Raw genomic sequence first — 13,606 nt, forward strand, 5'->3', positions numbered from 1 at the left:
GCTTGCAGTACTGGCGCAAAGTATAACCGCCATCGCCTTAACACTGAGCAGAAGCCTGCGTAGGGGTCGCGTGTCGAGCGAAGTTTGTAACCAAGTACATGTGTAAGCTAGAGGTGCAATGGTTCAAGGTGCTTTGAGGACGTTTATTTTGTAAAGAGGAAGATGAGCAGCGGCGGCAGCCGCACCGCCAGCGCACAGCGCGAGATTGCTGGGTTGACGACCGAAGCTCGGAACGGCATTTTGGCTAGCTGTCCTTACGCTATTTCCCCGAAAATCCGGCTACAATTTATTTATTTTTGCTTTAATTAGCTAACATTGGCGGGCGCAACTAGAAAATACGATTGATACACTGGCTTCAACGTATGCTAGATACCAGATCTATAATAAAAACGTCGTCGAGAAATCAGTTGCACATTCATTTAGATAATCAGTCTTGTTACTGCAGAATCCCGGTGTATTCATGCCTGTGCATATTTTTCTATATACCCCGATATCGAGCTCGACAAACGAGCAACGCTTAGCATCGATAACCTACGCAGCGCAAATCCGAGAGCCTCCACCTACTAGCGCCACCTGTCGCCGGGAAACGGAAACAGCGCCGGCGGCGAACACAACCAGGACGGTGCGCCGGCCGCAGTGTCAACACCTAAATTATTCTTACACCGTGGTCGCAAACAAACAGAACCACTCGTTCAACTTGCCGTTCACCCGAAGTTTCCCAGCGTACAATGAGCCAGATATTTGGCGACCTCCCGGAAACACGTGTGTACATTGACGATGTGCTAGTGTGGGGTTCTACGCGAAAGGAGCACGATGAACGCCTGTACAAAGCGCTAGAAAGGGCACAGGCAGATGGCCTAACTTTGAATGCAGAAAAGCGCATTTTTGGACGCACTGAAATCAGCTTCTTGGGTGATAAGATCAGTTCCAAAGGTATTGAGCCAAATCCCGACCTGATAAAGTGCCTTTTAAACGACCCTCCGCCAACGACCATGAAAGACGTTCAACGCTTGCTTGGCACCGTGAACTATTTCGGTAAATACTTGCCACTGTTGTCAGCCAACGCCTCCTATAATATACTATGCCTGGAACGTGAGCCGCAAACGCGCTGCCCTTCCCTCGCCTGTACTCTCCTCCTTTTGGTACGGTGGCGAGCGCCTCTTGCGGCCAGCCCTTGTGAACACGCCGGTGGCACGGCTACCAGGAGCGACGTCGGCAGCCAAGTGGCTGGCGCGTCGTGAGCTTTCGGCGGCGGCGGCAGTGGTTGCCACGGGGACCGGTACGGTGGCGCGCGCCGTCATGCGGCGCATGGTCGCAACACTCGGCAGAGAGCTCCGAATGAAAAGAGAGCGACGTTCCAGGCATATAGTTATAGGAGGCGTTGTGTCAGCCCACACTGAGGCCCTGCGCAGCCTGATAGAAACGACACACTTTTCGAGTGGACGCATGTTCATGAGCGTGAGTGGGTGCTGCTCAAAAAGATGCTGTCGGAAGCACCCATCCTGGCTATCTTTAATCCCGAGCTTTCCACGAAACTGTCGACGGATGCGTCAGCATTTGCACTCGGAGCAGTGCTTTTCCAACAACATGGAAAAGACTGGCGCCCGGTAGGCGAGCACTCACAGAAACTGAGCGAAGGTACGCCCAAATAGAAAAAGAGGGCCTGGGCATGACATTCGGCTGTGAAAAGTTTAATGCTTATGTTATTGGAAGACATGTCGTTATCGAAACCGACCGCAACCCATTATTGGCTGTTTCAAAGAAAGTAATAGGCGACATGCCACCCCGTCTGCAACGACTATTTCTTCGACTGCTGTAGTACGAGTTTGAGTTGCAGTATGTTTCAGGCAGCAAATTGGTTGTTGCCGACACCCTATCACGAATCCCATCGCAGAAACAACCAGAAAAAGGCTCAACGGACGTTGAAGTTCACGCCGTGGGCGTTCTGACCGCCGTTGTTGGACCAGACACCCTATCTCGTCTGCAGGCAGCAACGGCCAGTGATGCAACGGCGCAAGACGTCATTTCCAGCCTGCAGTGATCATACTTGTAGAAGGTGAGCTAAAGTCCTTCGCACAAGAACTTTCTGTAATCAATGGAGTACTCCTCAAGGGAACTAAAGTAGTCGTACCTGCAAGCATGCGAATAGAGATGCTGTGATGAGTGCACCAAGGGCATCTCGGCTTAGGAAAATGCAAATCGAGGGCTCGCAAGTTGATGTATTGGCCAGGAATGTCAACAGATATTGCCCTCTTCATTGACAGGTGTGACGTTTGCAAGAAGTTTGCATATCGACAGCCTGACGAGCCCCTGTGCCAACGCACCGTTCCAGACATGCCATGGGTGAGGGTTGGTACAGTTCTTTTTCAACACACAGGAAAGCATTGTTTAGCTGTCTATGACGCCTACTCTAATTTTCCAGAAGTCGAGCATCTGAAGGATACCTCTGCAACGACTGTCATCCATAAACTACGTCGGATCTTTGCAACGTACCCTATTGCAAAACCCAGTGCCACTGGGACCCAGTGCGCCTGATTATGGGCCCAGTGCAGCGCGCTGGATGCTGGGGCGCTGGGATCGCGCAGCGTGCTGGGAGGCACTGGCTACTGGCGCGAATAACAGCTCTAGCGCGTTAAATATGCGATGCCTGGACGCCGTATATATTTTTTTGAATATAGAAAGCAACAAGGAGCGTTTTAGTGCAATAAAAAAAAGAAAAAACGCAAAAATAAAACTGCTACGACCAGGATTCGACCGTCCGACCTACAGATACGAAGCCCGACACCTTACCACTACGCCACGCCAGCTTTTTTTTTTTTCTTTATTGCATGGAATTATCGTTACTGTCAAACCGCTACAGTTACATCACATATGATCATACAAGAGAAACAAATTCACAGAAAGTATACAGTCCAATGACAGTTCAAAATTCTGGTAAACAAACACAAGCGTCCAGACGCGAAATCCATTCAGGGACGGGATCATATGTAGCCACCACACTCCGGACTTGAGCAGTCTCTTCTCGGAAGATAGACCTTGTCGAGCGAGGTGGCTCGGCATGTCTGTCGTTCATTCGACTTCTCCATAATGAATAAAGTCCTAATAACATAAACAAATCATATGGTGTATTACTGGCTGTCTTTTTGAAAGGACGGAACCGGATACCATAACATGTGAGAGGAAAGTCTTTTTTGATAGTTCTTTGTAAAATGTCCCAAAAAAGAAATGCGTCACGACAAAGTATAAAGCAATGTTCTATTGTCTCTGGTTGATTGCAAAGCCTACAATTTGTATTCCAGGGCACGTAGAGTCCTTTTTCCTGAAGCCACGTTTTAACTGGCAGTGTGGAGGTGTGCAGCTTAAAGAAAAACGTTTTTGCTGCTGGCGCAATGCACATTCTACGGACACGGCAAAGAACATCTTGACCAAATAGAGACAGATACGGCTTTCGGTACAGCGGTTCAGGGAAAAGGTTATCTATAAGTGCTGCATTTAGCGACGTGCGATTAACGGTAAACAAATATTCAAGGTTGAATCTGGCTTTTAAGAATGAAATAGTGTCGACAAGTTCCTTTAAGAAGCCCCATAACGGTAGTTCTTCAGCAACGTTTGTCGTGACAAAAAGAAAAGGGAGGTGTGACGCAAGACGTGCTCGATTAACTGCGAGAAGGAATGGATGACGGAAATTTTTAAGGTAAAATAAGCGCATGACCAATTGTCGCACAAACAAATGCACAAGACCCAGGCCTCCCTTTTCAAGCGGGAGAAAAAGGTTGTCCCTTCTCATGGCTTCCCAAGATGAATGCCAAATAAAACATGCAAATATTCTATGAAATGCCTGGACATGGACACGTGAGCAGTGCAAGACCTGCAGAACATAAAGAAGCTTAGAAGCGAGAAATGTATTGCATGCCTTAGCTCTCGCAGAAATGGAGAGATCACGTCCTTGCCAGGTTGTCGCCTTTCTACGGATAGTGGTTATCGTGGACGCCCAATGTGGTCCACTATTACGGAAGTTATCGAGAGGTACTCCAAGATATCGCAACGGAGACTGATTCCAATGAATATTCGCGAATACAGAAGGAGTGAGCGCCCACATGCCTAGCCAAAAGCCTCTACTTTTGTCAAAATTTACAGTAGCTCCTGCAGTCTCACAGAAACGCAGGGTAGCGTTTATTGCCTTGGTAATGCTTGGCTTATCGACGCAAAAGAAGGCAATGTCATCTGCATAAGCTAGCACTTTAATTTCCTCATCGGCATACATATATCCTTTAATGCTCGAGTCACAAAGCACGCTTAAGCAAAGCGGTTCTAAGTATATGGCGAAGAGTAAAGGCGAGAGCGGACAACCTTGACGAACGGATGACTGTAGTTGTATTATATCTGAGAGGGTACGGTTCACAATTAACTTTGTAGTGCAGTGTTTATAACAAAGTGTTATACCATTGTATAATACATCCCCTAACTGAAGATGTCGCAGTAGTTGGAATAAAAATTCGTGTTGAACCTTATCAAAGGCTTTGGCGAGGTCAATCTGGAGAAGAGCTACTTGATCCGTACTACCCTCAATGCACTCAAGGACTGAACGTGCGATATGAACATTTGTCTGTATAGAGCGGCCTCGAATTCCGCATGTTTGATGATCACCTACTAATTTAGTAATGACTGTCTGCAATCTATTTGTCAGTATTTTTGCAAATATTTTGTAATCCACGTTACATAATGATATCGGCCTATAACCGTTTACTCCCTTTATTGTTTCATCATCAGTGCTTTTTGGTATTAAGGTTGTGTGGCCCTGATAGAAAGATGGAGGAAGCTCACCATATTGATAGGCTTCCTCGAAAAGTTGCTGCAGAAAAGGACACAGGAATTCCTGAAATTTTATATAAAATTCAGCACTAAGGCCATCAGGACCAGGCGTCTTGTTCCTCTGCAGCGTTTCAACGGCAAAATTAATTTGTTCTCGAGTTATTGGCCCATCAACGCTGAGTCGATCATCTTCTTCTAAGTGTGGCATAAGCGAAATAAACTGATCAGCGTTTTCTTCGTATCCATTCTGAGGCTTAACTGCAGCGAAAAGATCTTTATAGTGAGCTTCAAATAGGCTTATTATTTGGGGCGTGTCTGTGTATACAGACCCACCAGACTCAATTTCTAATATTTGCTTGGAAAGCGCGTATCGCTTCTCATCACCGAGAGCCCTTTTTGTGGGCTGTTCCTCTGTGAAGCGAGTTGTGCGTTACGAACCATTGCTCCTTTGTACACTTCCGTCTCATATTTCTGTACTTGTGCGCGAACTGTGTTTATTTCATCGCTATACAACCCTGGTTCCTGGCTTTCGAAAGCGTGCAGCTTGTGAAGTAGATCATGAAGGTAATGCTTTTCAGCTTTTTTTCTTTGAGACAGCTGACATGAAATGGCAATCGCCTCATTTTTTACTCTATTTTTGAACATTTCCCATCGAGCAAACAAAGGAAGCTGTTGACATTGTGTTATTTCTAGCCATAATTATTTCACTTTGTTTACAAAACTTTCCTCTCGCAAAAGTTGTGTATTAAGTTTCCACAGTTCCCAGTTTGGAGCAAACCTGCGGAATTTTCGGGGACCCCATGAAACAGCTACTAAACAGTGGTCTGTGAAAAATACAGGCTTCACGGCGTAGTTGTGAATGTTAGACCAGAGACTCGTCGAAACATACACACGATCAAGTCGAGCATGGGAGACGCCTTGAAAGTGCGTGAACCGCACCCAAGATGGGGTGTAGGCGCCCACGTCTATTAGATTGTGATCTTCCGTTAACTGATGGAGGAAAGCAGCACTTGCATCATAACGATTAGTTAGGTATGAGTGGTCTCTGGAATGACAAACACAGTTGAAGTCTCCCAACAGTACCAAATCTCTGTCAGTATCTAGGAGCGGAGCAAGTGAGAGGAAGAAAGCCTTCCTGTCACTCACTTTTGAGGGAGCATAAACGCAAATGAATCGCCAATTACGGGAATGAAAAGAGAGGTCACAGCATATAAGGCGGCCTTCCCCATCAACACGCAGCGACAATGAAGAATGATTTAACTGCTTTCTGACTAACAAAAAGCATCCAGCGGAAGCACCACATGCTTGGCTAATACACACCTCGTAATCAGGTTGAAAAGTTTGCAGCGCAAGGTTGACATCACCAGCAGACGATATCTTTGTCTCTTGCACTGCACCAACATCAACTTCATGCTGCCTAAGCACGTGTAGTAACTGCCGCTGACGCCTTATATTCCTCAGCCCACGTACGTTGAGTGTCGCTACACATAAAGGGAGGGTGAAGGCGTTAGCCATTTTGCTCACCTAAAGTTTTTGTATTTCATTGCCCTTGGCCACAGGCAAATCTGTGGTCTTGCTCCCTTTGGGCTTCTTTGTGCCACTCTCCTGACTACGCTGATATAACTGGCGGGGCACATTATCACCAGGAGAGGGAGTTTGCTGAGCACTAGGAGACACTTTCTCGGGCGCCGGTAGTGCACATTCTGTTGCTTCGTCATTGCATGGTGCCGGACGTTTCCTGGCCTTGCTGATGTCCATCGCCTCTTCCTCTTCTTCCTTGTCATCAGGGGGCTTTTCTTTAAGGCTTGCTAGGCCAGGTGGGCAAACTGAGTCATCCTCGCCGGAAGCTTCGCTAGTCTTACTTGAGCTGTTATGACTGGTTGGCATTGGCTTCAAGGTCTCCTGGTCCTCGTCCCTAATGCCACCTGTAGTCTCTCCGGTGGCATCTACTACCTCTGTAGAATTCATGAGGTGGTCCAGTTGTGGCTCGTCTGCGCTATATTGCCCAGAACGAAGCTTATTGGCGTAGGTGGACACGCAGGCGTCCGCTGAGTGACCAAATCGATGGCACTGTAAGCATCTCGGTGTTCTGCATTGTCGTCGAACGTGTCCCACGCGCTTGCAACGCAGGCACAGAGGAGGCCTACCGGGGATAAGTACGAGGCACTGGTGTCCATAAATGGACATAATGTGCGGTATTGAGGTTACGGTGATAGTGTCCTTGAGCACCAAGGAAACCTCCCGGTTTGTTGTCACCCACTGTTCCATGCCAGTACATCTCCATGCTTCTCTCTCCACCGACTTCACCTGACCATAGGCCTGGAACGCCTCCTCAACGCGTCGTGGTTCAAGGTGAGGTGGAAGCCATAGTAATTTAAGCTTGATGTTTTTAGTTTCCGGATCTATCACCATGCACTTCAGCCCTTTGACACGGAGCTCACCACAGGCGACGAGAGTCTGTTTTGCCGCACTACTAGCGCAAGTAACCATCCATACATGGCTCATTTGATACTGTCCGACACCTACAATATCTGAAGTATTCACTACCTCAAGCAGAGCGTCTCGGAAGTCGGCAGCATGGTATGGTCTGCCACTCAAGTCCGCATGAAGGAAAACAGAATTCAAAACATCGTTACCGGTTGGTAGACGCGGGAGGACAACTTTGTAGCTTGCATCTTCATTCAGAAACGGGGTCGACGATCCTCGGCCTGGGGCCGATACGCTGTTTTCAGCAGAGAGCATTTTAGAGCACAGCCGTTCCACACGGCTTCCACACGCCACGCCAGCAGACGGAAATACGGGCGTCATTTACCATGTCAAAGCCGAGAAGCAGTTTGTTTCGCAACGATACGTCTTGTACAGGCTTGGTTGATGCGCTATCGCCCAGCAACTAAAACTAATGCCTGCACCAGAAAGAAAAGGTTGCTGTCCGTATTCAGCAGTATGCTTGGAAGTGCCAGAACATCGATTTTCACTTGCGATCGCTATTTTAACTTCGAAAAAAGTCCTAAATGAACCGCCGACCCGGGACGGTGTATGGGCTGTTTCTGCCGATTTCGATGGCCGTTTCTTGTTCTTCACGCAAAGGATGTGCAACGTTTCCTTAGTTCAGTGATGCCTTTCAGTCAACACGCCTGTCTAGCCATATATCTTCATCAGAGAAGCGCAGGCTAGTGCTGGGAGCCTTCGGCGATAGCGCATATACCTGTGTTTATGACGCGTCACATCAGCGGTCATCGCTTCTTGTGCTGACAGTGTACACATGAAAAAATTGTTTATTTAAGAACACCGATGCGAAAGCTTAAATATAGAGTGATTTATCCTTGTTATATTTCTTGATACCTGAGCCTAGACGCGCCGATAGCGTGAGGACGGACTCGGCTGATACGCTAGGCCTAAGCTTCGGTGGGGACCGATCTCGGCGCGGGTAGCTGGCGAAAGCTAAGAAGTGCGTACTTTAGCCTCAAACGTTTTTTCAGTACAATAGGGAAAGTGGAAGCGCACGAATCACTTCAGCTTTGTTATCGGTGCGATAATATCATTCAGCGATAAGCTTCGAACTCGGGGTCCATCGCGCGTCTGAACGACTTCTGCATTTCATGTTCACTCCACAACACTGCGACAATTCCCAGTCAAACGTTACGTGCGAACTACTTAAAAACGCGGCGTCCTCTGCGTTTACGTGGTTTCGTTCAAGAATTTAGCTATCCGCCAAGTCCAAAGGGAAAATAAAAAAAGCGAAAGTGATTTTCAGTTTCAAGTGCGCATGAATAAACATGGGCAGCTCACGCACCTTTATTCAAAGCTGGGACACGAAATAGGGTTTTATAACCCCAAGAAATAGCGTTATTTAGGACAAAAGACTAGTATCAAGCGATAAAATTGTATGAATTAAGTATTAAATATTCAGCAGCGCACGTCCATGCGTATGGAACCAGCGCGGCACAAACACAACCAGCGCAGTTTCCAGTGCGAACCAGCGAACTGCAGCGAGAACCAGCGCCTGTACAGCACAAACCAGTGCGCCCCAGCGTCATGGCAGTGGAACCAGCGTCTCTTCCAGTGTGACCCAGCTCTTATCCAGCGTTCTCACTGGTGTCCCAGTGAGTCCCAGCGAGTGCCAGCGTACCCAGTGCGACCCAGCGCCAAAAAGCGCGCTGGTTTCACGCTGGAAGACGCTGGGAGACGCTAGTTTTTGCAATAGGGAAGGCATGGATTACCACTAGATGTTTGCAGTGATGGCGGCCCGCAGTTCACGTCAAAAGAGTTTGAAGATTTTGCGGCTCGTTATGACTTTGTGGATACGATTTCCAGTCCCTATTTTTCCAGGTCCAATGGACTCGCCGAGAAGGGCGTACAAGTGGTCAAGCGGGTTCTTCGCAAGAGTGAGAGCAAGAAAGAGGACTTTTATTTGGGCCTTCTCAATTACAGGGTGTGTCCTCTCGAGGATGGCCGATCACCATCGGAACTGCTAATGGAACGAAGTCTCAGAACACTACTTCCAGATTTTTCAGCGTCATCATCAGGTCCCGTCCAAAAACATGTCCAAGCAAGGACCACAGGAAGAACACTAACTCCACTACAGAAGGGAGACGTCGTCCGCATCCTTGGAAATGGTAGATGGGAAATCAAGGCGCAAGTTCAAGATCTCGTGGCCCTAAGGACGTACACCGTTCTGGCAGAGGATGGCCGGGTTTTCCGTCGAAATACACAGCACCTTCACAAAACATCAGAAGCATTCGATCGAGCCATACATTACCAGGCGGACGACTGCGACGACACCCCTGACTCATCTTCGAGCGCAGCCTCGCAGCAGCCGCCTGAACCTTCGCAGGCCGCACCGGATCGACCACCAGCAGGCACATCCGGCACACCTAACATCCCAGATTCACTAAGGTGATCTACCAGACCGCGAAGACCACCAGATCGCCTGGCCTACACGCACGGATTCCGGCAGACTGAAACAACCTAGGAGTGTTGACTGCTAGTCTTCGATGTTGAGTGCTTTCCGTGTTTTCAGTGTTTCCATTCTTCGAAGAAAGGAGGATGCAACGGCCAACCAAGATAGCAACACTGTGCAAACGAAGAGAGCAGCGCAGCTATAAATACGTTCCCTTCTTATCAATGAAGCATTCTTGTAGCCACTACCATGTGCATTACGCTCGATACAATATATATATATATATATATATATATATATATATATATATATATATATATATATATATCCCCGCACCATGAATGACGCTGACCACGCGGGATCAACGTCGTTGCCTCCTCCAACGTCACCGTCGCCGGCTACATCGCTGTCACCTTCGGTTGTCGTTGTGAATCCCAAGGATCCTGGAACTTTCTGCTGGACCGATGGCACCGACAACGATGAGTGGGTGGCTATGTACGAACGCGTGAGTGGAATCAACAGATGGAACCTAACGCTAAGGCTAACTAACCTGTTGTTCTACATAAGAAGCACGGCAATGTTTGATACGATGACTCATTGGTTCGAGCCGAAGAAGCAGAAGCAAAGGGGCATAGACGTGACAACTCTGTAGTTCAGGTCGAGTCAGAAATGGGGCTGACCGAGCCTGACGTGACCCTGTTTATTTGAACTCGCTTCTGACGAGTCTCGACAACGGCGGCACGCAGCGTCGAGCCGAGACATGAACGCATTCCCGCAGTCCGTCTGCAACAGTTCCACTGCATGGGTCTTACTGTTGCAAAGAGGTTGCTCTGCACAAGTGCTTGTTTTTCCCGCTGCCATACCATTCCCGCTGCCAGCGCGTATACCGTTACGTTTCAGTGGTTCCGCGATAAGACTCAGCGCTGGCTGGTCCGACCCGTCCGCGTTTACATGCGCGCTGAAAACAGGCTGGGCTGGTTCAACCTACCCGATGCATTCCGGCTTGCCCACCCCGACTCGATGCTCATTCAGCCTGACCAGCCAGCATATACATGAACCTGACAGGCCAATTTCAGCCTCACAAGCCGACTCGACGCGCTTTTGTCGGGCTCATATACGCGCCTTGTAAGGCGTCACGACCCTGTTGATGAGCCGACCCGGTTCGGTCAGCCGTGGCAGAAGCGAGGTGCCGGAGTCGGCACGAGAATGCACCAATCAAGGCAGAAGCTGCAAACCGCCCTTCACCAAACAGTTTTTGGGCAACTCGTTTGCATATTGTACCTAAGACGAGCTTGTTCTTGTTCCCTAGTAAAATGGCGCAACCCACTCTGGGGGATCGGCCGTGAATCGGGCGGTGAAGAAACTGCTAGCGTTTCTTTTTTGAACAAATTAGGTCGAAGTGAAATAAGTCTCTTGAAATTGGGATTTAAAGTGTCTGCTGGGGACAGGCACCAATAATCAATTATTTAGACATTTTTGTGGACTATGTGAACATTATAAAAATTTTGAAGAATTTTAACGTGAATTTTGTTTTGTCACACGCAGAAAGGGCTTCACAAACGTCCCTGTGGCTGTAACCCAGTACGGTAGCCCCAAAGGAAAGGGTTATTGGAAGAGTCAAATTCAAGCCAAGCTTTTGGAAGGGTTCTAAAAATCTTTTCCAGTGAATAATGAAGCGGTGGCATGTCAAAAAGAAGTGTTCCAGATATTCACTCTCATTGCACAAAGGGCGCAAGGGCGATATAGCCAGACCAGACCTGCGGAGTTCAGTGGGGGGACTCGGCACCGTAGTCTCGTTATCGTTACTTCAATTTTTCCAGAGGAGCACCATTTGTTGTTCCAAGAAAAACTGAGATGCGGGAAATCAGATGTCGCCAATGATGTTTGCGCGTACTTATTTGAACCAGTATATTTTCTAAATCTCGCCGCAGTGATGAAAGCTAACGAAGGTAAAATGGGGATTATAGGACCATCGTGGGGACGCTACTGCGAGTGTATCTGCATATTCGTTTAAGGCTAGGCCTTTGTGACCTGACACCTACACTAAACGAACGAGACGTAAGTGTCCTGGGAGGAGAGAATACAAAGTTTTAATGAATCGGACAATTTGGGTGTGGTTAGTGAAGAACAGACAGAAAGACAACAAGTTAAGATTATTGCTGATGACAGAGAGGGTGGTAATTCGCGTAAAGCTAAGACAATTGCTAATAATTCCAGGGAGCCCGTGCGCAGATGAAGGAGTGTGGAACGGTCCCGTCGCGAGAGGCCGTTCTTAGGGAACGGAATCACGAAGAAGAATTCCAGGGCTCTTCTTCTTTCAAATTCTCGCACGCACCCATGAGGGGAGATTGCAGAGTTCTTCATTGCCTACACGAACTTATTTTCATCTTCCTCTCATAATTGCGTTAGTACACACATTTCATTGTTTCGTAGAAGAAAACAAAAAGTAAAATTATATACGTCATTGTGTCACTTTTTATGTTTCACGCTTTCATAAGGAGGGCGGTTATCATGAACATTCAACTTTTGCCGACAAGTTCCGCGTTCGCAAGTAACTGATAAAAGGCGTATAGCTGACGACGCAGAGGCGCGTCGGTGACGTAATAAGGAACGTTTGCCGATTCATTTATGATTTCTTCGTTGACACAAAAAGATTGCCTTAATGATTTCCAATTTCTGTGATTGATTTATTCCTCCTTCAACAAATAATCAATTGAAGAAAATTGAAATAGGAATAAAACAAAGTCATAGTTATAATATTATTATTATAGTTATTCAGACTGTAACTTACTCATTTTTTACGTGTACCCTCTGCATGAGGTATCTTGATTGTTAAGTTCATGTTGCTATTCCTGTCTGTGCAAGGAGGACTAACTTATTATACACTATGATGATGATGATAATGAACCTCTATCATGGCTTTTACCCACTAAGAGGCATAAGCCAAGAATCGGGCGGCAGTTGGTATCTAAAGAAAAGTCTTATTTCAAAATGAGAAATGCAATGTAAAAGGAAAAAAATACAAAGATTTTGAAATAAATATACTAGCACCACTTTATTTCATTAATATCGCTTTCTTTCTCATCTTCGATTACTCATTTATATTCCTGTATTTTTCTCAATGAAATCACCACCCAGTTTGTGGTCTATCCCACATATTGGGTTTGTGCCGTTAAATGAGACATCGTCATCATAATCACCAGTGCATAAGAAGACGACGATCAGGCAGGTGCTTTGCTGTGCACAAGGTGGAATTTCATCGGGAAAGTTCAGACAAACTCGCGGGGTTCCCCAAGGCGGACTTTTATCCCAGCTGTTGTTTTTAACATCTTACTCAGCTCCATTCGTTGTCATCAAAATATAAGCACGTACGTTTACGCTCAAGAGAAAAGTATATAATACCTGTGTCTTACCAGTACTCACCTACGGGGCAGAAACGTGGAGGCTTACGAAAAGGGTTCTACTCAAATTGAGGACGACGCAACGAGCTATGGAAAGAAGAATGATAGGTGCAATGTTAAGGGATAAGAAAAGAGCAGATTGGGTGAGGGAACAAACGCGAGTTAATGACATCTTAGTTGAAATCAAGAAAAAGAAATGGGCCTGGGCAGGACATGTAATAAGGAGGGAAGATAACCGATGGTCATTAAGGGTTACGGACTGGATCCCAAGGGAAGGGAAGCGTAGCAGGGGGCGGCAGAAAGTTAGGTGGGCGGATGAGATTAAGAAGTTTGCAGGGACGCCATGGCCACAATTAGTACATGACCGGGGTTGTGGGAGAAGTATGGGAGAGGCCTTTGCCCTGCAGTGGGCGTAACCAGGCTGATGATGATGATGACGTTTACGCTGTTGATATAGCGTTATTTGCTTTGGCAAGTGATATTCAGTCACTGT

General features: G+C 47.2%; 1 protein-coding gene across 1 annotated transcript in view; it reads left to right on the top strand.

Moving 5' to 3' along the window:
* Positions 1 to 6,876: 6,876 nt before the first annotated feature.
* The window catches only part of LOC135916383 (uncharacterized), a 51,813-nt gene continuing 45,083 nt past the window's right edge, over positions 6,877 to 13,606 (top strand). The window contains exons 1-3 of the mRNA XM_065449742.2: positions 6,877 to 6,884; positions 9,142 to 9,244; positions 9,575 to 9,708. Coding sequence (XP_065305814.2) covers positions 6,877 to 6,884; positions 9,142 to 9,244; positions 9,575 to 9,708 — 245 coding nt within the window. The remainder of the gene's footprint in view (positions 6,885 to 9,141; positions 9,245 to 9,574; positions 9,709 to 13,606) is intronic.

Source organism: Dermacentor albipictus, unplaced genomic scaffold, assembly GCF_038994185.2.
Source record: "Dermacentor albipictus isolate Rhodes 1998 colony unplaced genomic scaffold, USDA_Dalb.pri_finalv2 scaffold_15, whole genome shotgun sequence".
NCBI lineage: Eukaryota > Metazoa > Arthropoda > Arachnida > Ixodida > Ixodidae > Dermacentor > Dermacentor albipictus.